The sequence below is a fragment of the Orbicella franksi genome, chromosome 15 (genome assembly GCF_964199315.1).
Source record: "Orbicella franksi chromosome 15, jaOrbFran1.1, whole genome shotgun sequence".
In the NCBI taxonomy this organism is placed as follows: domain Eukaryota; kingdom Metazoa; phylum Cnidaria; class Anthozoa; order Scleractinia; family Merulinidae; genus Orbicella; species Orbicella franksi.
Window position 1 is genome coordinate 595,959 of NC_138159.1, and position 23,676 is coordinate 619,634.

At 38.2% G+C, this 23,676-nt stretch overlaps 2 protein-coding genes across 2 annotated transcripts; one reads left to right on the plus strand and one right to left on the minus strand.

Annotated features, from left to right (window-relative positions):
• Window positions 1-331: 331 nt before the first annotated feature.
• Window positions 332-11,597, minus strand: LOC145469500 (dual specificity protein phosphatase 10-like). Its single transcript, XM_081453245.1, has 3 exons — window positions 9,901-11,597; window positions 4,020-4,373; window positions 332-3,612 (listed from the first exon to the last, which is right to left on the minus strand). Exons 1-3 carry the CDS (start codon window positions 10,352-10,354, stop codon window positions 3,389-3,391), a joined length of 1,032 nt encoding a protein of 343 aa, XP_081309371.1. The 5' UTR covers window positions 10,355-11,597; the 3' UTR covers window positions 332-3,388.
• Window positions 11,598-12,264: 667 nt separating this feature from the next.
• On the plus strand, window positions 12,265-22,051 carry LOC145469678 (spermatogenesis-associated protein 17-like). Its single transcript, XM_081453430.1, has 13 exons — window positions 12,265-12,688; window positions 13,525-13,614; window positions 14,179-14,260; window positions 14,719-14,769; window positions 14,870-14,888; window positions 15,201-15,285; window positions 15,857-15,926; window positions 17,254-17,538; window positions 17,804-17,904; window positions 18,031-18,078; window positions 19,534-19,602; window positions 20,093-20,153; window positions 20,584-22,051. Exons 1-13 carry the CDS (start codon window positions 12,621-12,623, stop codon window positions 20,641-20,643), a joined length of 1,089 nt encoding a protein of 362 aa, XP_081309556.1. The 5' UTR covers window positions 12,265-12,620; the 3' UTR covers window positions 20,644-22,051.
• Window positions 22,052-23,676: the final 1,625 nt, after the last annotated feature.

The following is a 23,676-nucleotide window of genomic DNA, read 5'->3' on the forward strand; positions in this document are numbered from 1 at the left end:
CGTAGGGGCTCGTACCCAGACCTCCTGGAGCCTGATGCGCTAGGATCCGCTTTATGATTCTGCCGCTCATACTCAGTTACGGTTTGATCAATTTTCTCTCTTATGACGCAGTTCTACTGACTTCGACGAGTAGATTGCAGATTCTTATACAGTATACGTATATTAACATCGTATTCCAACAAATTTAGCGGACCTTAGCGTCAAGGTTCTCACCTCGTAAATTAAGCTTGGTATTTTACCCAGAGGAGCAGAGCTCCTGCGCTGCTGTCATGGCTTGTTAACAGCTGCATTCTTTTATGTCATGATCGTTCCGCAGATATGTATCCTAGGCTACCTCTGAAGGTAAAAAAGTAATTTTCTCGGATATAAGCTTAGTTTTTCAATTCGATCATTAAAGAGATACTGGATTAATCAAAGGCCGAAAGGAAAACTTAAGTTACCTTACCTTGGAGTGGAGCCGTCTACAGTACTGTATGAAATTTAAGGTTCTGAAAGCATACAGTTCCCGGTAGACATAGCTAAAAGACCTTGCCGCCAAGAATTCAAATCTCTCCCTGCCGCCATTTTGTATTTAATATGGTACGTCATGTAAGAAGAGTAAGTTGACGAATCTGTTCCAGGCCCAACTCGTTATTATTAAACGAGATGAAACCGAGGAAACCAACTTCTCTTTAACAATGTTATTATTACAACTCGTTACTTAAGAATCATTTTCTTTACGTTGAATCCTGTTCTTACAATTTTTGCAAAAAAGATTGCTGTTGTTGCAAACATTGAACAGGGTATAGAGTTCCAGCAGTTTTGAGGCCCAGTTAGGGGTTTACGGGAAACAGGATATTTAGGTGAAAAACTAACGGGGTACAGTATATTTAAGGGAAAAAAGAATGGAATATGGGATATTAAGAACAGATAAAACGGGATGTCGAGTAGGATGCTCGTCAATCTTTGCAATTTGAATTAACGGGATACGGGATATGGGGTCTCGGTTTTTCAGAGATTGCGATAACACAGCTGAAGTTAACTTTTCTCTTTTTTGGGCGCTATATTCATACTTAACCTGCCATACTGCTGTCTCGTGTTTCAGCCAGTAAAAAGCGTTAAGTTAATTAAGAAAACTGTATCATCTTTAAACACACACTGACCCACAATCCTCCTCTTAGCTCCAACGAACGGCTGAAGCTTGAAACGTTAGCCTTTCCAAATTACCTACGCTGGTCATGGTCAATTTCCCTGAGAGAGACAGGCTTGGTGTGAGAGTCCATTAGCGCGCAATTCCGCGCTGCGCTTGAACGCCTGGACTGAGCACCTGGAAGAGGCTATGGATGCCGGAATTTTACTTGCGACTGTCACAGACCATTATAGCCACACAAGTGTGAAGTTCACTCTGTTTTATTGCAAAAATCAACACATTTCTTAGCAGTTACTGGCCTACAAATTAACTTGTTTATTACAAAATATCAACCTGACATTTTCTAACTATGGTATTGGTGTCGTCTAAGCACGCATTATTAAATTATCTAAGAACTTTATCATTATGTCTGCGTCAGAAAACTTAACACTTAAACAATGAGTGAATTTTAACACGATATACTTACGAAGGAGTACGACTCTTGCCGATCATCCACGGGAATTCCGACAGATCGTCAGGTAGACTCTCGGATGTTCGGCAATGTTCGGCGGTGCTCCGATTTCCACGAAGACAAACGTTTTCTGTTCCACGGACAGCCATTTAAATTACACTTCACTACAAATGTCGAGGCCATTTAAAATGTCGAGCTATTTTGCAATAAGCTATATTGTCGTTTTTCAAGTAACGTTTAGTGTACGCAGAAGTCTTGCTTCCTTGAGTAAAAAGCGAGGAACAGTAACAACAACAGTACAAACGAACAATAAGAAAAAAACTGTGTGATTTGTTAATGGACAACGGTTGGAAGGCTCAAACTGAAACGCAACGTTACATCGAAGAGCACTTCCAGTAACGCAACGCTACTTCCAAACCTACAGTTCCCTCTTTCCCGACCCCCTACCCCACACAACTATATATATCTACAGACTGGGATAAAAAGTACACCGTTAAACGAAAACTTGAAATTCATCTGTTAATTTCAATTGATACCTTGCAGGCTCCGAACTTTAGAAGTTGGTTTCAAGTTCTGCTCACTCCAATTTTGCTAACAGAGTTTAGGTTTGACAACTTAATGCTTCGTTCAGACTATTTTGACACACGTTTCACAAATTTACGACCCATTTCACCTTAAAGGTTTCTATCTCAACTTGTAGAAAACAAGTTAAAAATTGTTCAGTTAGTGGTCAGATGTCAACGAGGCCTTTCCTTGTCAAACTAGAAATAGATGTCTCTGAAGAAAGCTACTGCAACAGTTATACTCCCAAAAGTTCTAGACTAAGACTAAAACTGAACTAAACTGAACTGTTATGAAATCTCCACATTAGTTAGTATTTTTCCGTCTCATTTAGCAACTTGATTTATATTTATCCCTACCCCTTTATACAGTCTGATAGGGACGATTTACCATCGTACCGTTAGATATCTATATATATATATGCATTTTGTATAAGTTAATTTTCCATACAGCATTTGCATAGAATATCTGAAGTACACAGTACTTACTATTTAAGGAAAAGAGCGTGCAACAACACGCGCTTTGAGTTCTGGGATCGAGCGTGGAAGCTATGGCCGACAAAGCTAAGTTATTATAACGTTTCCAGTACTACTCCGACTACAGAAACCAAAAACAGAAACCAAGTGACAGGAAAGTTTCTCTTCCGCAGGTAGATAGTCTCCATACACTATTACGAAACTGTGACACCGAGGACTCGTTTCAGTGTAAAGCCGAGGAAGAGCTCCGAGGTCTGCCGGGAAGGCCCAAGTTCCCAATTTTTAAATCTTGCTAGTTACGTCATGCACTCTGTCATGAATCTTCGAGAGCGACTATCTGCAGGGTTTTACACGCGAAAAGCTGTAGCAACGTCACGAATTTTGAAGAAACCTTCAACAAGTGGAGACAATTACCAAAATTAACATATGCTACAAAACCTAACAAACTTATCACTCTTTTGTCAAAGTAGCGAGTGTGTGGAATCTCATCTCTCTCACGCCTCCAATACTGATTAGCTTTCGTCACGTTTACATTACTATTACATAACTACAGTTATAATGATTATTTGTACGCTATATACATTGAAAGACATACGAACGTCATGTGGAATCTGTGGGTTTCCCCTTGTTTCCCCTTGTTTTCAGCCTTCTCTCGGTTGCCTCACGTTGAGAGCGCCTGGAAACTAACACGAGCGTGTCACGAGCGAATTCCACGCCCAAAACGCTTCAAAAAAATTTTCAGAAAAACAACTTGTCTTGTATCCCTGTGCTTCAGGAACTCTCGCCGTTTCTCTTGTTTTTCTCGTACTTCAGGAGTTGTCCCATGAAGTTTAAGTTGGGTGAGATGACCGGCCTTAGGTCCTTGACGAACTTGTACGCATCCCCCAGGCAAAGACCCTGTCGCTTCATAATGTACGCTACTGTCACGGTCGCTGAGCGTGACACACCTGCGTGACAGTGCACAAGAACACCGCTGCCCTGCTCCCGGGCTTCGTCTACGGAGGAAGAAAGTCGAACACGACTGTCAGATTTCAAGTTGTAAAAATGCTTCACTAACATGTCATGACACTTGCGTGACCAAGCCTCTTAAGCATGGCGTGATACCAACGTCAATGACAGGAGATTTATAAATTGACTCCAAACACAAATCTGTCAGGCTGTTTAATTTTCGGTCACGTTTCGGTTTCTGACGACTTACCTACTTTTACCACAGTTATGTGATTCCTGTGTATACTGACACAAGTCCATAGTGACTTGTTACTGTACTTCATCTGGTTCTTTGCCAGCTTTTCGGGAAGTGCGCGCCTGGTTTCCAGGTTCAATTAAGTAGACCTGGAGACTGAATTGCCAGGGCTCCTTCATTTTGGGAAAATAACTTTTTTTCTCGACAATCAAAACTTACCTATAAATTGAATTGCTTCGTCAAAATGTTGTCCAATGTCCTCTTGATTCGAGTCGTTGATTTTAATCTGCTTGTAATGCATGTCCGATCTCTGACTGAAAAAATTCGGGCATCGGGGCGTCAAGTTAAGGATGTACTTGATTGACAACCTGTCAATTAAAGCCTCGTCAGCGGCGCCTTCTTCGTTGCCAAGATACAAGAAAGGTAAGATAGCAGTGACAGGGGTTCCTTGAGGGCGCCCTGGATACGAATCACATGTGGTCGGTGATGGCGGGAAATCGGCCACGTGACAGATGTTAACCGGTGCATTTTCACACAAGTTTTGGTAATCTCTACAAAACTCTTTCAGTCCGCCTGTAACAACAAAACAAATAGCCGAGTTAGGAAAAGTGAAACCTAAACAACATATATTCCAATGTAGTGGTCAAATAAACAGCCCTTCTATTTACCACAACTTTAAAAAGTTTTCAAACAAAAGTAGCGAGGTATAATTTAATGAAGCGAGAAATAATTTCAGACAACACTTTCAAACACTCTTAAAGCAATAATTACTTTCCAATGAGGTAAACTCTTCGTAAATCTTTTGTTCGTTTGAAAAACATTTACAGTGAGAAAGATTATTATAACGCTGTTTCGCCTCTGTAGGGTGTGAAAATATCACTTATTTTACAAACTTCGGAAACAATTGGAAACACGCGAAAAAAAAAAACCTTTCACTTCAAAGCTCTCAGACATAGACAGCGGGTACCAACAAAACTACCGGAAGTTGATATTTAAAAACCGGAAGACAGCTTGAATGACTGTACTGCTCAAAAGAAAATCATTTAAATTAAAACACAGCAATGCAAAAAAACTGGCTATCCAAACCGAAATACCGTTCTAAGTTATAAAAACATTTCAGTCAAAGTCCCGCAACTTGGAGTTCCAACTTTCTTGTTCACGCCTTACAGGAAGTAGACTTCAACCAAACAAGAAAAGCGCTAAAGGTCGAGCAGCTTGAGGGTTTGCTTCGTCCAGTAAATAGCGCGTAACCCAGAATTACGCCGTTTAGAGACCTTTTCACGGCAAAAGCGATCGTGCTTTGGAAATTTTGCAGTGTAGAGAGGTCGACAACATGGAGCAAGGACGTCCATTGACTGTGACCATAACCACCTGTTAGCTAAACCAGTGCACTGTAGAATTAAGAGCAAGTGTGGAATTACCCGTTAGGCGAGAACGCCGCCTTTGCAGAAGCCTGCTTCGAGTTTCACAACAACGAGCGGTCATATTTCGCGTCTACTTTTGCAGATCTTGCAGCCAATTCGCCCAACGAAGGTTCAAATTACACAGGCTAAACATACGTAACGAAAAAGTCGCCATTAGGTCATTGAGAAAATGGAAAAGGCAGGTATTACTTAATTATGACTTAACAATTACAGACTCTGTTGCTTGCCTAATTATTTTCCGGGGTTACGCACTGGTGGCTCGCTGGCACAACACCTGCCATTGACGAGGTTTTTCACTCATTTGCACATAAAGAAAGACCGCGTTTTGCTAGCAGCAAAGTCCACTTTCTTGCTAGCACTCTGCAAAATCGCGGGTCAATGTCATGAAAGCAGCGAAGGTTCGCCTCGTATACAAAAGAAACCAATCGAAAACGAAGCCGAGAGCATTGACAGCGACTGACAGGGAAAACCCATCTAGGTGCTCGCCCAACCTTTTCAAATACGCCAGTGTACAGCTGTGAAGCCTGCAGGGCTTGCTTGAGCCGAACAGAATTTTAGCTGAAAGGCATTTTTATGCTCTAAACGCGAAATTTCACAGCAGACGAAATTCCGGCGATTTCAGCAAAAAGTGAAGTGGTTTTTAATCATCTTGACCTCATAGTCAACTCGACAGCAAGAACAAACACATTAGTTGACACAACAACGAAGCAATATTTTAGACCATTGAAACATTAGGGAGGTGCCGTTATTTAGAAGAACTGCCCTAATGTAAGGTTTGGATCACGATTTGCCGTACAGAACATCCCCCATATACCCAGGTTCTTGTATTCTCTTCTCTCGATCCCAAAGTGTAACTAAAACTATAACTACTAAATATTTTCTCCAAATTTACTAGAGCTTAGAAAAAATACATGATTCGATCAAGACAATAAAACTATAATTTTTTTTTTTCTCAAAGTAGCATAATTTTATTTTCTTTTTTGCATAACAATGTGGTAGATATGTAGCGACTTTGGTACAGGAGAAGTACAAGAAGTTTCCAAAACTCTTCAGCTTAGTTTCCCACACTGTTGAACAAATATAACCATACCTGAACTCTAAAACAGCTTCAATTCAATCTCTACAATTACCTTTTTGCTTGCAGCACTAGCGCACTTTTTTCGCTACTCCACATTAGACGAGCATACGATCGCTCAGACACGACTTCTTGATACTTGTCGTTGAAGCCAAATTACGATAATTGAGAAGTCTTGACATGTAACCTTTGTCTTAGCAGAAAACACAAATGATACGTGACTCCCAGTAGGAAGTAAGCAAAGCTGTGATCCTTAACTGCTACCACTAACTTTCCTAGTATGGGGCGGCTGACCCTGTCTCGACTGTCTGTTTTGGTCCAGAAAAAAACTTCCGAAAATTGACCGAAGAAAGAAGAAACGTTAGTTTTGCTTAAAAAGGATAAACAAACACTTCTCAATAAATTGTCCATATTAACCGAATTAAAAGGTCATACTTTACTCGACTATTCACTGACTCAAACGCAATTTATAAACAACTTGTGCGGAGTTTTAAACATGTCACGAAAAAGTTTTTAAAACTCTTGCTTTGAAAACAAATCGTGTTACTGATGGTGCCTCTTGAAAAATAAATAAGAATAAATGCATGCTTATTTCCTAACACTGCATACATCTGTAGTTTATTAACAAAATTTGTTTGGAGTTAAACGGACCTCAAATTATACAAACTTGTAACACTACAAGAAAAATGTTGAAAACTTTTTTTAGGATAATTGCATCAACGCATTTAGCGAAAAATAAAACAAATAATAGCATTAGTTAGCAAATGTGATTACTTTAACTGTCTTTAAAAAAGTTTGGAAACCGACATTATTGTGACAAGTAAATATGCAAGGCAAACTGTAAGTTACATGGATCAATTTAGTAACTGAAGATAAATTTCCCACAAGAGGGAAAATAACCCTAGCAAACTAAATTACTGGTAATTATATCCAGAGAGGCTGCTCATTTTAGTTCAATAACTCACCATAAGTTTTCCTCAGAGGTAGATTCAAAGGGGCTAAGGATAAGATTCTACAAGGCATCGCAGCAAGCCCTTTAGGCCAGGTGTCCCAACTGTCTTGATCTACTTACTGAACCCAAGAACCACTGACTAATAACAACTGAACCAAATAAGTTCACTTTGTAAGAGAAACAAATATCAGAAAGGTGAAGTCAATGCTGTAATGTCCTTCCCTTCACTGGGCTGTATCGACTGGGTGTGACATGGAATTTACTCCCCACTTAAATTTCATCCAGGTCAGTGAAATCCAGAAATTAGATATTTCCCTGAGCAAAGGCTAAAACATTGCTTTCAAATATGATCTTCTACAAGCCTATTAGTATAATAAACATTATTGAATGTGTCACAGTAAAATAAGGAGGACGTCCTACTTCACAAGTACAGGTTCATGTCTGTAATTCGAACAAAACAGAACCAGCAAATTTCTGGGTCACTTACAAAAGAACAATTGATTAAACAAATTAACTGACCCTTCAACTAATTACATGAGCCTACCAAAATCCACTGAGACACCGGTTAATTATAAATGGAACACAAACTGACAAAACCTTTGTTTGATTAAGTACCAATTATTTTTCCTTTTCTTTCTATGAAAACACATTTGGATGAAAAAGAACTGCATTTAACATTTTGTGAAATAAAAAAAAACCTTATGTAGACAACCTTTTGTTTTCAGAAGCTAAGTGACCTCTTTGGTCACCTAAGGCAAACAAATGTTTCCAGTTCATTGAGCATGTTGTTACCACATAAATATTTTCTGGGTGAGTCCCTTCATAACAAAGGGAAAAGAGGGCCTTTTCTAGTTTAATTTCAGGTTAGAATATTGCCTGCCTGACCAATATTCTGATGGGAAGAAAGGTCTAAGATCTGGTAAATTAAGGACCAACAGTTTGCAGAGTTAAAAATATTCCTAGTGTTCATTTCTGTCAAGTGAGATCGGCATCAAATTTCTCAGTACTTGTACTGGTATATAACTAAGTGCCAAGTCTCGAGAAGTTAGGAAATGATCAGTGCTAAGAAGGTTGTATATCTTGACACTTCAAAATGTCTCCCAACTAGGTTTGGAGACCAGAAAAGAGAGCTATGTTGTCTACAGATATAAGTCAGTTTTTTACATAATTTTAACAAAACAAAGCTGAATTAGTGATGAGTCGGCAAAAATTTACCAGGGTTATAAGGACATTTGTAACTGGATACTGCTCTGACATAAGCAAACACTGATCCAATTTATCTTTTTATCAAAGCTGTTTTCATAGGTTGCAGGACTCTGTCGACCAAAACAGAACTTCAGTAATATACGGCCATAATTGAGTATTGATCAACAGATCAAGAAATAGTGTATCAATATTTAATCCCCATTTAAAATGCCTAGTATAGTTTCACAGGATGGAACAAGTTTATGCAATCACTTCTATTTATATATACTCGCACAGAAATAATTTGAAAACACTTGAATTCTTCCCAGGGAAAAAAGTCATGCACTCAACGATATTAAAATCACTGAACTACTTTGGTACATTTAGCGTTTAAAGATAGAAAGAACAGAAACTGTCAAAAAAATTTTCACCAACAACTCCAAAAGTTAGGTCGACCATAATGTTTCTCTTATAATTTTCACAATAATGGCAACATTGCCCAAGGAGACATCTTTTAAACACCTTTAACTTCCAACACCATCATGTTTGTGATTTTTCTTTTCCATTGTACATTTTTACCTTAAATGAACTTAATAAAGGTGAAAAATAACTTACAACACATTTTTGCATTGTTGTCAGTGTTCATATAATTCCGTTCATATCTTTTAAGCTATGTCATCTGTGTTCAGCTGTATGCTGTATCATTCATACCAGTAATTCATGGTAGATTGTTATCAAATACTACATGAAGTATTGCACAACCTTTTACGAACCAGAGAAAATATGTGGTGGAGTACTTGAGAAAATTTAGTTTCATGAAAATCACTAACAATACTAGCAATTACAGGATATGGCTCCGGATTTTCTTCACACTTTAGTCAAAGATAGATCACTTGCTTGATAGTGCTGCCGTTACAGCTTTCTATTGAGAGAAGATACATGAAAAAAGGTTCCCCTAAGTGCAAAGCACCAGAGTTTCGCTTTTCAAAAAGAAGTCGTTTCGTGTGTTCGTGAATATTCGTGCCAACAAAAATCCCGACGTCAAACTATTTCCTGTTCATATAAACAAAGCCTGGCCACGAAAAGGAAAGCTCTAAATTGCTATGCTGTTTCGGTATTTGACCGCGCACAACAACCGCACTTTGCGTCACAAAATTCTTTCGTAAATAGAAGCGTAAGTAACGTGACAAAGGGTTACATGGATAGATACACACAGAAGTTACATACAGTGCCTTCTAAATTGAGGACGCTACAAAAACCGCCAGCATTACTAATGTTACGAGAAATGCGCTTCTGAAACTAAAACCACTAATCCAGACTATATCGGAAATATTGTCCGGCGAAACATTCGTTCAGCACTGAACCCTCTCTGTTGACATTAGCGCGCGCGGCACTCAAAAAGATTTCCAACGCTCGAGAAATAAGTATTTACAGAAATAACTAAGCGTCATCAGCAGAACTTACCTTTTAGTACTGAAATATTTTTCCCTTCTTTTAAAAGAGTTTGTAAAACTAAGCAAATCGGTCGACAAGGGTTACAATCATCGGGGCCACTCGACAATTCATCGTATATCACAAAGGTCGTCCCCACTCCACCACTGATAAACTTTTCTTTTCCCTCTGCAGAAGAAATCAAGTCTTTTAGCTTTGCCTTTCCTTGAGATAGTCTTTTTCGTCCTATTCCAGTGCAGTTTACATGAATAGCTCCTCTAATATGAAGTCCGTTAAAAGCAACTAGCGATCTACAGTCAACAATGAGAAATTCGGCCGCATTTGATGAAGCCCCAACATTGTTCAGGCTTTGGGCGAGTTCAGTTGAAGAAACACTCTTCCATTTACCACAACTCATATCTTTGGCTCGATTCACACATCCAACTTTCGACTCAGCTGGTCTGGGCACGAAAAGAAGTGGAGGCATTAAGACGAAATTTTTAAATCTTTCAAGACAAGAAAACCAAACCAAACGCACGCTAGTTTGCAGCTGGCGTGGGTAATTTGGCTCAGTGCACTCTTTCTACACGTGTAGCCGTAATATCCCAACAAATCCTTCCTAGAAATACGAATTATGTTCCCTGTGTTTTGAATATCCCCAGCTTTCCGACAGTGCAAAGAACAGCACTTTTCGCTTTCGACAGAACCGCGGATTGTAGTAAACCTTTTGCATAGCTAGTTGAGAAACGAAGAGGCAAAAATAGATTGCTCAAAAAGAAACGGTGATGTCATTCGGAGCCAATGAGATAGCCCATCCGAATAGCAACAAGAAAGTGCTGACGATCGTTGCCGACACCTCCCAAATATGGAGTTATCACTATTACGTAACGAACGAAGATCACCGAACACCATGCGGAAACCAACGTTCGTGAGAGTCGTTCTATAAATAATCATTACCGGTGTGGGTAGTGGAGCGTTTCCGTAAGCCGAACGCTGGGATCACGTTTTCAGCTTTACTCCGTGCCAAGAGAAACGTTTAAAAAAATATGAAGATGTGATCTTCGTTGCAGATGCGACTGACCGTTGAAGTTCGAAGTAGTAATTGATTAAAATATCTGTAAAAAGGTTTCAAAAAGAGCCTCGAAACTGACCACTCCTTAGGGAATAGATTGTGCTGGCATATTCTCGAATCGGCGTAGGATGACTGTACACAAAAGGAAGTTTCAACTTCCCTCTTTAAACTCCATTTTTACGATTTTCAAGTGGGTACACATCAGAATACAAAACTGTCCGGACATTTTCTAGATACGAAAGTATTTTTACCAAAGGAAAAGATATTCTTTCAAAAATGCAGTGAACCATATCGAGGTCACACGCGGAAGCAACCTTACAAGTTGTTTAGTTTTGTGTATAACACAGCCGCCCGTTAGGGCTGGTATCTAGGTGAGGTAGTCACTAAATTTGAACTACGCTGAAACGCAAAGTGAATATTTTCTGGAGACAAATCTGAGCCACAATATAGAAAACCGTACAAAATATCGAACATGTATATTCTTCTGTTAACCCCCACCCTTGCCCGGCGATTTTCGAAGCACAATTTTACCAATTTTTACTGGCCTGGGTCGTTTATATATTCTTTGGAAAATGGCTTTTTGTTCTCCTTTTATCATATCAAATTAGAAACATTGGTAATTCAATATCGCAGTTATGCTCACCAAATAGCATTTCCAGTTATTGGTTTCTTAGCATAACAGCAGTAACAAATAAAACTACAAATGAAATCATCATTCTGTCAAATTTTAAACTAATGCCTCTTGGAGTACTGTGTTGTTCCCAAAAACAGAACAACAACAACAAAACACAAAACAAGACGAAGAAAAAAAGAAACCAACTCACGAAAAACCAATAAACCCAATTAATGTCAAGGCACAAGAGGCGTTTGCGAAAGTCCTAACATGTCAGCTGTGATCAGGATTTTTTTAAAACACAAAAGTGAAAATATAATCATGGCCATAAATAATATACTGTAGACCTTGTCATTAATGTTTGACCCCATCTTGGAGGCCTACAGTAATTTTCTCTTCTTAGATCTTCCTGTATATCTCAATGTGCATAGCAAATAAATTCCCACGTAAACATTTCAAGTTCTAGGTCAAGAAAATTGGTCGCTGCAGTCTAGCGCTGAAGGAAATGTTTTCTGGAGCCTCGCTGACAAGTTATGTCATTCCGAAAATATTCCCCACGCGTCGTGCACGTTTCGATAGCGTGAACGAGCAAATTATACAACGTGGAAAATTACATTCCCTGGAAATTGAAAATAGCAATATGATAGGAGAAAATAACACGTGAAATAACTGGCCTTTCTTCCCTAATAAGGCCAAATGTACAACGCGATAACTGTTTACATCGCTTTCTATTTCTATTCCAAGCAGATGGATTGAGAAATAAATAGGCCTTGAAACGCTTGTACCCAGATTACATGTACCCAGTTTTCCAAGCCGCTCAAGTAACAAGAAACTTCTAGTGCCGGAGTCAATCAGTAATAAACAAGAGCTTCCCAGTAAGATAAAAATTGTAAATTTTAAGCATTTGTAGATAACAAATCGGAAAACTTGAATAAACAGAGCAATCGAAGACCAGATGTAAAATGCAAATAAAAAGTTACAAAGCTAGGTAGCTTGTGGCAGCGAAGCCATTGGGGGTGAGAAGTTTAGCTCTCGTTTCCATGGAAGCGGTGAGGACAGAAAGGCAAAATGGCGACTTTCCTAACGTTGATGGGGTCAAGAAGAGAAGTTGTCGAACAATTGTTCGGAAAGAAAAGGTTAGATTGATTATTTAATGCTGTAAATTTATTGCTTTAGCGTTGATTGTTGCGTCCATTTGTTTTAAAAGTCACAAGACAGCAGAGATCTCGGTTTTTCTACAACGGCATTTTCCCTCATCATGTTGCATTTGATATGAGTAATAGACTTGTTGATGCTCTTAATTTACCTTACTGTTATAAGCTGAAAATGAATTTCGATATTTCTGATTGGTGTTTCGAACGTAGAAATATCTTTTTACGCGAAGAGACTGTATTAAGTTCAAATCTGTTAACATTTCTCAGGTTGAGGTCGATCGCGACTCACTTCCAAGTCAGTGAATTTTTGCAGTAATCACGGCAGTTTGTGTGGAGTTGAAGAGCTGGGCAACAGTGATAAACTTCATCAATAAGTGTCTCATTGCACCTCCTTGTCTTGATCTACATTGGCTGAAAATCGGAAATATATGTTTGTTTAGGTGAATGCGCCAATAAAGCTTGTGAGATTGTGACTGCTCTGAAGCTGTTGCGGCTAAATACAAGAATTGCACCACACTAAAATGTACTCCGGTTGGCCTAAATAACACATTGGTTAGCCTAAACAGCACTGTGGTCAGCCTGAGTAGCGTTTTCGTTACCTTACGTTAGCGCTGACTTGGGAATAGTTAGCTCTTTTATAGGGTGCAATTCCTGTATTTCGCTGCATGTCTCTACAGCTAGTGTGTATTTGACCTGAGAACTTTTCTCAGAACAGTTAGTGTCAGCCTATCTGATCCTGCACATTCCATTTTGTAGGACCATTTTCTATCTACTTGCATCAGTAGTTTTGTACATCGAGTTTGCTTTTTGCCTTACAGGGATGCTGAAGAGCAAAGAGAAAGAGAGTTCCAAGCAGCTCTTAAAATCCAATGTTGGTTTAGAGGAACAAAAGTTAGAGCATACTTGAAGTAAGGCCTGTTAGATATTGTCCCAATGTGTGATACATTACTACATGTAACTGCATTTGCCTTCAATATTTACTAGATGGCCATGCAAGTAAAGTAAGCGTTCAAATACATTGTGTATTGTTTTCATGAGTCCTTTGTACTTGTGTGGGTATCACATCCCAGGGAGTGGGGGAGTCCCAAACAAAAAGAACAGGGGTGCTGGTTGATCCTTTTAGGGGTTAAAAAAGCGGTTTTGGTAACTCTTAGGGTGCTCAGCCTCAAAAGGTCCACAGCGGGAGCTTTTGCATTACTTTATTGAACCAAAGAAATATAACAAGAGATAATGTGTTTTAGAACTGATACCTATTAGGGCTGAAAAAAATTCCAAGCCACACCCACAAAATAGGACCCTGGTACCTATTAGGGGTTCTTTTCTAAATTTCCGACGAACACCCCGTTCTTTTTATATAAGAGTCCCCCCCCCCCCCCCTCCCCCTTACTGGGTTAAAAATACTGCTTGTCTAAGTTTTGTTACACCTTTTTTCCTTACTAGAAAATTATCATGAATTTATCTCATTTTGGCAGATTTCTTCATTACTGTGCAAGAACAATACAAAGGCATTTCCGTGGACATAAAGGGAGGGAAATTTACCGACAACTTGTGCAGGTACATAAGGAAGACAAAGTTATTAATAGAAATCTATGTTAAAACAACAATGACAAAAATAATTCAAATCTGGAAGTTTCACAACATATTTTTGTGAAATAATAACTACTTTTCACAGATAACTTATCTCATTCGCATTACAATATACAGTTAATCCAATATAAACATGAGGCAATTTCAGGTGATTTTGTAGTTTCTGCCTGAAATTACCTTGCATTCATGTTGAATTACATTGCAATTCAAATGAGAAAAGTTAACCATGAAAAGGGCAATAAATTATGTACCATTTGTTAACCCCTAAGACCAAAAATGTCTTTTTGGAGGATGTTTTGTAATGGCACTAGTTAGAAAACGTTTTGCTGATAATTATCATAAATTTCTTTGATGTTAACAATATTATGAAAATTTATAATATATTTTTTTAAATTAATAAACAACTTGATTTCTTGTTTGATTAGGAAAGATTAGCCAAGATGAGGATAGACTTCTACAACAAGCAGGCAACAATCGTGAGTATAATAAATTTGTGAATTTTCCAAAGAAATACTATTTATTATATGGTGATTAACCAGAAGTTGACTAACTGACTTTTTCTTTGTATAATTTCAGATTCAAAGATTCTGGAGAGGTATGTAAGACTGAAATTGAAATTAAAACTCTACAGATAAAACTTTTCTTGATGCAACCACCAGTAATCCCAAGTCTTAGAAAAATGATAAATAAAAGCTTTTTTTATCCCTTTAACTTATCTTGTCTCTCTATCTTAACTATGGAGTGACAAGATATATATGTTTTTGGGGAAAAAACTGTATGTGGCAATTGTTGCATAATTGTCACTTGCATACATGTATGAAATCATCACACACACTAGGCTTGTAAACTGAATTATGATAAATGCTTATACATATTAAGTTTACAATCATATGCCTTTTTCCTTTAGGGTTTTATGTTCGTAAATATATCTACAATTACTACAGTCGCAAGAGATACTTAGAGGGAGTTCTTGCCAAGAATGAAATAGTGAGGTAAAAAATAAGCTTGTGCCAACTGTTTTAAACCCATTATTGGATCAACTTTGGAGGCAAGTTAAACACCCAAACCCTAATAATTCTTCTGACTTATAGATGCAACGGTACTTAAAAGAACATCAGGGAGATGAGAACGAAGCAACAATTACTTTAGTAGAACTTGATTGCATTTGGTACTCGACCACCTTAGCTTTGGGCCTTAGTTGTGGGATGAATACTTAAACAGAATGTTCACATATCAATTTTGTTAGGTAACCCTTAAATTCCTAAATGTACCTGGCTGTAACACCAATACATGTAGTATTCAACATGTTTTTTTTTTCACTTTTAAGGGTATGCCTTTTTTATTTTTTAATTTAAGTTTGTTGTCAGTTTTGCCTAAACAATAGTTTTATAATAGTCTCAAACAATGTAGAATCATGCCCAGTGGCCCTAATTGCTCCCTCGAAAGCAAGAAATTATTCACTACAAAAAATAATGGATTTTCATTATGAAATCTGTTTGTATAAGCTTATGAGCACTGTCATCAATAATATGAGTTATCAAAATTCTTATGTACATTTTGTAGGAAAGAGATAGAGGAATTTGCTATAAAATCACGACAGGAAAAGGAACTGAAAAGAGAATTAGAAGAAAAGGTGAGTACATTTATATGTGATACAAAGATGTATATCATGGTGTAGAACTGTCATCATTATTTCATTATTCTTCCCAGAATAATACCAATGGCCTAGCTGTAAAAAATATCTTGGGGTAAAGCAAAATTAATACATGACATAATCAAACCTTACAGTGTATGATTCATGGCAAAAATTATTTCCAGTTCTTTGTTGTCACCATTTTTGAGAAACAACATACAATAAAACCTCTATAAAGCGGACACCCTCGGGACCTTCCCAAGTGCCCGCTTATTAGAGGGTGTTCACTTAATAAAGGTTTATGACAATTGCACAATGTTTGTTAACAATAATTATTAACATTCAATGGTTCATAAAGTTCCAGGTTGTTGACGAAGCTATCCAGAGTTCAAGTTCATCACGCTTTCATTACCAACTTTAATTTGTATGTAATAATGCCCTTTCCATACAGCAACGATAATATGGGTACATTTAATCGATTATTTCAAGGACGTAATCCAATGCCACATTGTCAATTCAGTCCGGTGTCCGCTTAATAGAGGTTTTTAACAATAGAAATTAGCCAAATACAATTTATTTTAGTGTCCATGTCCACTTAAAAGAGGTGTCTGCTGAATAGGGGTCCGTTATAAAAGGAAATTTAACACGTTAATTTCGGGAGCAGGCTAGCTAAGTGTCCACTTGATGAAGGGTGTCCGCTTAATTGGGAAGACCATTTCCCTTTGACATATTCAGCCTTGCAGATCAAATTTATCTGATTTTGTCATTTTGTGCTCTGATTATCAACAAGATGGAATGATTCTATGATAATGACTCTGGTTACCGTACATATGACAAAACTGTTGTTTTGCATCACTTGTGTGCCATCTTGTATCCATCTCACAGTATGTGCAATAATATTGTCACTCCTCATAGTTTGCTTTTCCATCCTCCAAGTTACCTTGAGCACTTTGTTTGTTTGCTGTACCAATTTGCTGGCACAGAGTGATACTCCACTAGCATGGGTGGAGAGAGGCTAGCATGTCCCCCCTGGGGTGGGGGTGGTTATTTCTAAAGCAACCCTATAAGATACTTTGATGGCTAAAGGAGACCATAATCTGTGATTAACACCCGCTAAGCAAGATGAAGAACATCCCCTACCTTCTCACATGGGAATTCTCCCTGCCACTCCCCTTGGCATGCCTCTCACAAGTTACTTTTACTACAAGCTCTTTCTGATACTCATCCCTCATCATGCCTCACAGGACACCTAAGACCATTCTTTCTGCTACTACTTATTTTATATTATTTTGACTGTCTGAGAGTTTTATTTGATTTCTCGTTTTAGCTTGCTAAACAGTTGAAAGCAAGAAAAACACATTACTTAATCAGCACCCATCAACTTCCTGGAGTGTACAACTCTCCATTCTACCCACCGCAACCATCAGCGAAAGAAATTGAACTAAGAAATGCAAGACCTCTCAGCCGCAGAAGTTGGCTTAAGCAGAAGTCTCAGTTACCTGCAGATGCAGCAGAGATTCTTAATCACTCACAAAGCATAAAAATAGTATCTAGGGAATCAAAGAGTGTTCCTCTTCCACCAATCTCAATGAAGACAGCAGCAAAAGTGCAAGTAAGTGAAGACAGGCAGTACCAAGCCAGTTGTGAAACAAACAAATAAATTGGGACTTTGAGACTTTCTTATTAGTCTTTCAAAAAATCAAGACTTTGAAACCAGTTTGTGAAAAAATTGGGACTGTCAGATGCACATAACTGCTAAAGAAACAAGACTTGTGAGACCCATGGTATTTGAAGGACCATTTGCCATCCCTTACATGTACTTTTAAGCCTCATTCAGATTAGCCACTCACAAATTCTTATTATATATTACACCTTAGGGCCCATTCCGCACCCCAGACGAGGTCTGGCAACAGAGACATAAACCCCTTAATCCATCTTTAAGAGTGGCCACTTCGTACCTTTCAGCAGAGGATGCAAGGTAGGTTTCAAAATTTCCATTGCTCTGCCAAATATGTATCCATTCAGTGTCTCCACTTCCTTAGAGCCTCAGATTTATTTATTTGAGGCACCATGCTGATATCACGATTATTTTCTGTCTTTGCAGGGCTGACATGAAAGCCAATGAATGGGTAACAAGGCTGATAGACGATAAGTGAGTCGATGACCTTGTGATTATAACAACAAAGTAAATGAATGTCCCTGCCACTCAAACATTGAGCAAAGCCGACAAGTCTTGGTTTAGTCAACAAGCCTTGTTTAATACAGACTGCACCCGAAAACCTGGTTTCGTGTACTTGACATTCTTCATACCGGGTACAGAATGGTGCATAAGGATGATACCCAGTGTGGTGACCTTTGTCACTATTATTCTGTCCTCTTTCCTCTATGTTCTCTACATCTGCCAAGCTCTGCTAGTCAGTTGTGAACCTGCTTTCTATCTTTGTCTCTCTCAGCTCTATAACAGTCCTGTCTACAGATGCCACATGCTTGACTGGTTGAGCTCTGGTTGATGAAAGCAAACTTAGTACCTTTTGGCACAACCTATGAACTGATGCAAAAGAGATAGTGCAATATTAAACCACCATCCTTGTTATGTACAGTGTAATCACAAAGTTTCTGTTATTTACGGTACATTTTCTTCTTACTTATACTTGGACTTTTTCATGCAGATGTACATTACATTCCTTTACGTGTTTCTTCTCCTGGGCAAAACACGTTGTCCAACAATAAAAACCGTTCACTATTGGGCGAGTTGTCAACCTGCTATGGAAAGAACTGAATTTGATGTTAACTTGTTAAACAATGAATGTGTTTTGCAAGATTTCTCTCACGCTTCCTCTCTTCTTTGAAGCTGGCCCTTATCAAGCAGCATAACGCATCATGACACGTTTTTCTTTCATGTTATTGTTAACGCCTGTTACTTCCAAGGTTCCTCAATTGTCATCAGTTAGCCAACACACAGAAGAGCCGCTGGAAGAGAACACTGGGTGGTGTTTGCAGTTGAACGGAGTTATGTCAGTAACCATGATAAAACAGTAATTGTCCGTCTTATCATTTTCTTCTTAATTCCACAAACCTTTCTGTTTGTTGTTAGATGGTTTTCTTCTTCTCTTTAAAGTTAAGCTCCTTACCGACTTCTTACTGACGAGTTTCTTTATTCTCATCACCTGTTTGCGTGTTACTGTATGGATATTGCAAGGAAAAGTTGGAGGTTGATCACTCTAGACATTACGAATGTCTTTGTTCTTGACCGTCTTTTTGTTGTTGGGGTCTTTGCAAAGTAGTTTCAGCTTCTTTTCTCCATTCTTTGCTTCTTTGCCTGACTGCTGTCACAGGAAGCCCAATTGCTGCTGCATGTTCCTCTGTTGGACAGGGCGTACTTTGCTTTCTTCATTTCAAGGTACACTGTATGATAAACTCATCTATCATTAGATGACCTCAGGGCCTTCCCTGCAGTCATTTCTTACTTTACTGGTCGAGGAAGGCTTTGTGCTTTTCTTTATAGAAGCAGACACTCTGGCATCCGTTAACGGCAAAAAAAACTGCACCAAATACTGGCAACGCTTTCTCTGAAAAATGACGCATCTTTTTTTTTTTTTCATTTCAGATTTGTTCCATTCACGCATAGAGAGCGCCCTTATGATCCTTTACTACACACCACTTCCCAATATGGAAGGTGAGTTTCATGTCACAAGAATAAGAGATGAATAGCACATAGGACTAGGTACAAACACTGGCCTAGCCTGCGTTTCTAAACCACGCGAAGGGAACGAAACTGCGAGCGAGTGCGAGAAATGTGGAGCGGGAGGAGCCCCATTTTTTGCTCATTCCAGGCGCACTCGCTTGTTCAATCTCTCCGCCTGGAAAAGGAAAGGAAACGGCTGCTACGTAGGCTAACACTTGCCGGGATCTCTGGCCAAGACACTTTACTCTCACAGTACCACTCTCCACCCAGGTGTATAAGTGGGTACCGACGAATTTTATCCTAGGGGTAACCCTGTGATGGGCTAGCATTTCATCCATGCTTCATGCTTCAGAAACCGGAGATAAGCTCTGACGGAATAGACCATTTGGCCACAGGTGAACTTTGCCTATTCATCAAACTATACTGCACGTAAGTAAACGTCCAGAAAGATATGCTAACACTCTTGTTTTGGTGTTTTTAGTTTACCGTATGGAACAAAGCATTTCAGAGAAGAAGATCCAGAAGGACATATAACGCCCTCGGTGAGATTTGATATAACATGAAAAATCTTGCTGCTTTATACTGAATTTTATAAGTTGTGTATTTGAACAAGAGTAACTGAAAGCGGTTTAAATCTAATTAACAGTGATATCACAGACTGTTCTTTACAACACTTAGATAACGTCTCGTTCATTGCGACCCTTATCAGAAAATCTGGTTCGATAAAAGAATCACTTGGATATGAACTTTCAGAATGATCAAAATCCAGTTTCTCTTTACAGTATCAATATATTGTCTAGCAGACAGGTGATGAGAATAACGTTATTCATCAAGCAGGAGATATTGTCTTGATGTGAAACCAAATTCTCAGAACTGACATAAAAGAATTGTATATTAAGCGGTAAGGAGAATTACTATTTTGAGGTACGGAACAGGGAGAATAACATATTTCCTTTTCCTTTCTTTCTGCAGAGATTTCAAACAGTGGTCTCTCCGATTCCTGTGTTCGAACAGTTTGGGAAAACGTACTGATGTCCTTGACACAAAAACACTTAGAAAAATTATAAAAATAGTTAGCATAGCGTTTATTGCTACAGATAACGGTTTTTTTTTAAAGAAAACTTTAAAATGTCTCTTATTTCAAGGGAAAAAACTGGTTTGCGTTCGGTTAATTTTGACTCGCAAATTCGTTTCAATAAACAATTTTCTTCCTACCCAAGACAAAGGTTTATCTAGGCTGTATATAGTATTCCGAACTGTATTTCTGCAATTGATATGAAGACTCTAGCCCTTTACTTTGTAAATTATATTCAAAGAAGTAGCAAGCTCTTCTTGTAAATAGTTAGCATGCAGTTCACGTATCATGTAAAATATTATTTTAGAAATATCTACGTTGACGAAATAAAAACACGGCAAGTTACGTTTGACTTTTTATTTTATTTAATAGCGTGTGGATTTGAGCACGTTTTTCGTGTTAAATAGCGTTAGTAATAAATAACAAGGTTTAGAATTTGTAAATTCAGAATAATCGCGGATATAAAATTCTTGATTTCGAATGAGGAGTTAATTTCCAAAACCCGAAATTCATTTATCTTGCCGAAAGGTTCGGTGTTGAATCTCATTGAAAGCCGAAATTTGGACAATGAAAACACCAATTATAAACTTCACACAATAACGTTAGATGCTTGGAACCTATAGTGAATTATTTCATTTCAATTCATTTGGCGTCATTTACTATATATAAACAGCTGAACAGAGGCAAAATAAATCTTAGGATTAGTAAACTTTGTGGTGTGATTACTAGTTCCCAGTACTTCGCCAAAACTGATGGAAAAGAAGATTTCTCTTTAAAAAAAAATAAAATGAAATATAGGCATATCAGAAATGAGTACTCTGTAGTTCATATCGCTATGTTACATAACGTTATTCATGTAAATTTAGTCAATTACATGTACCGGGTACTGTAAACTGTGTGTTTGCGTTCGCATTCATAATTTCAATGGCTTGCTGGAGGACCGCCGCTGCAGTTCTTAGATTTTCGTGCTATAAAATCTGGAATTTTCTCTTTTCTCTAAGCGTTAACTTCGTCTTCGCTTCTCCTGATTTACGGCTTTGATATCTTTTGCTTTTGGTTCTGTCAGAATGCAGGGCATAACTCCGAGAGCGAAATAAAACTAATTCTGTTGAGGCAAAGATCGATGCTTAAAACCGGGCCGCTAAACTTAATATTTCAATACTTTGCCCTTACAAGATTAAGCTTATAGTAAACTTTACCCCATCTTTGTTGCTGGTGATTTTGCCCAGAATTGTTTCATTGGTTGAGCCGAAAATTTGGTAGATATGTTGTAAACTCTGCCATGACGTCTTAACAAAATAAACACAAAAGTCTCGAGCTCACGGAAATCTCATCATCTTGTTTTTTTTTTTTTAATTCATATGCTTTTCAAGTAAGCGAGCCAGTAATAATGTAATACGTCAAAAATCATTGTATCGACTACAAGGAATAGCTTCCGCTGCTCTGTGAAAGGACTCTTACATACAAAGAGGTGTTTTGAGTCGATTGATGCAAATTTAACTCCATCCTCACTTAGGATTTTGCTTTTCATTTTAAATTGAGTCCTCCAATCTTTTCACTAAAACTCCGCTGAAAGCCACCTGCCTTCGCTGGCTGAAGGACTTTGATGTTATGGTTTTTCGAAAGTTCAAAGCGCTGCGTTTTCGTCAAAGTTGAAAATTTTCTAAGAAACCGGCGTGATGTTTTTCCACAAGGCGCCCTTGGCTTTCATCATCTTCTTCCTCGTGGCCGCTGTGCTGTTTTTCTGCTTCCTAGCATATTTCTATCTGTGGATGTGTTGTCGGAAGCGATACCGCCTTAAAGAACAGAAAAAACAGGCTACGACAGAAAGGAAAGCGAACGAGGAGCGTTTCCACGACCTAGCGAAGCCTGGAGAAAACGACGCTGAGTCGGCAGCCAAGGGAAACAAATTTTATCCAATTGTATTCCACAACAAGAAACAGGAAACTGCCGAACTGAAGCTTCTGTAAAACGAGAGTAACAATTTATTGGTTACGTCAAAACTAAACTGCTTTCTTGTACGGTCAAGTAACAAACTATACCTGGAGGAAAATAACCGAGGCAAAGTCAGTTTGGAATATAGACGCATTGGATTTCATTACGCGTTTTTAATGTTTTAAAAGAAACGAACGAAATTTAAATACCCTAAGCTAGATGTACTTGTATTATTTACGTTTTGTGAATTGTGTTTTCCGTTAGTTATCGATCGACTACCACTTCGTTCTGTTGCCTTTTCCATTAAAAGAAGTCATATGACTGCAGTGAGATCCCTAAAGTGTGTATTGTGTTGCCTCAAAACTGATATACAAAATATCTCGAAATTTAGCTAAAAATCAAGAATACACAACCTACATTACAGATTGTTTGTCGAAGAGGAGATAATTCAATCAAAACGAAAGATATGATTTCAGTTGCGTCTCATGAATGCTAAAAACTTAGTTTCTGTTTGTTTAAAAACAGGCCATCCATTCAAACTACTCGGGTGGGCTGTATTCATGTTTCAAGTCAACTTAGTGAAGTAGATTCAAATTATCTGGTGACAGAAACTTGGACCAAAAATGTATTTGCAAATTTTCATTTCGTGTTTATTTGCACGGCAGACAACGATGGAAAACAAATATTGATTTGTCCGTCTTCCATTGAATTACGAGCAATTATCAAAATTGATTTGCTTTTCATAAAACATTTAACTGTTGAAATTCATGCAAAGAAGAAATTACGGTTCTTTTAAGATGTATAAATTACTGTAGGTGGATGTCCCACGCTGTTTTATCTCACTCACGTTAATACTCTCTCAAAATAGCTTTCGTGCTCTTTTCCTGAATAATTCACATTTCTGATAATGTCCATAGGCGGCCCAAGGACTGTATCTGACGTTGATTCACAGCAGCTGCGCTCAGATGTTTCGCAACGAACGCTCTAAACTTTTTATAGGAAATTTACTTTTTTTAGTCCAAAACATGCTAACAAGAAGCTGTTAATATAGAAAT

Excerpts from the sequence above, each read along its gene's own strand:
- LOC145469500 (XM_081453245.1), bottom strand. The coding sequence starts at position 10,354 with ATGCCTCCACTTCTTTTCGTGCCCAGACCAGCTGAGTCGAAAGTTGGA. Across the intron at positions 4,374-9,900 it reads AAATATTTCAGTACTAAAAG|GCGGACTGAAAGAGTTTTGT; the intron begins GTAAGTTCTGCT and ends TTGTTGTTACAG. Across the intron at positions 3,613-4,019 it reads CGAAGCAATTCAATTTATAG|ACGAAGCCCGGGAGCAGGGC; the intron begins GTAAGTTTTGAT and ends CTTCCTCCGTAG.
- LOC145469678 (XM_081453430.1), top strand. The coding sequence starts at position 12,621 with ATGGCGACTTTCCTAACGTTGATGGGGTCAAGAAGAGAAGTTGTCGAA. Across the intron at positions 13,615-14,178 it reads AAAGTTAGAGCATACTTGAA|ATTTCTTCATTACTGTGCAA; the intron begins GTAAGGCCTGTT and ends TCATTTTGGCAG. Across the intron at positions 15,927-17,253 it reads AAAGAGAATTAGAAGAAAAG|CTTGCTAAACAGTTGAAAGC; the intron begins GTGAGTACATTT and ends TTCTCGTTTTAG.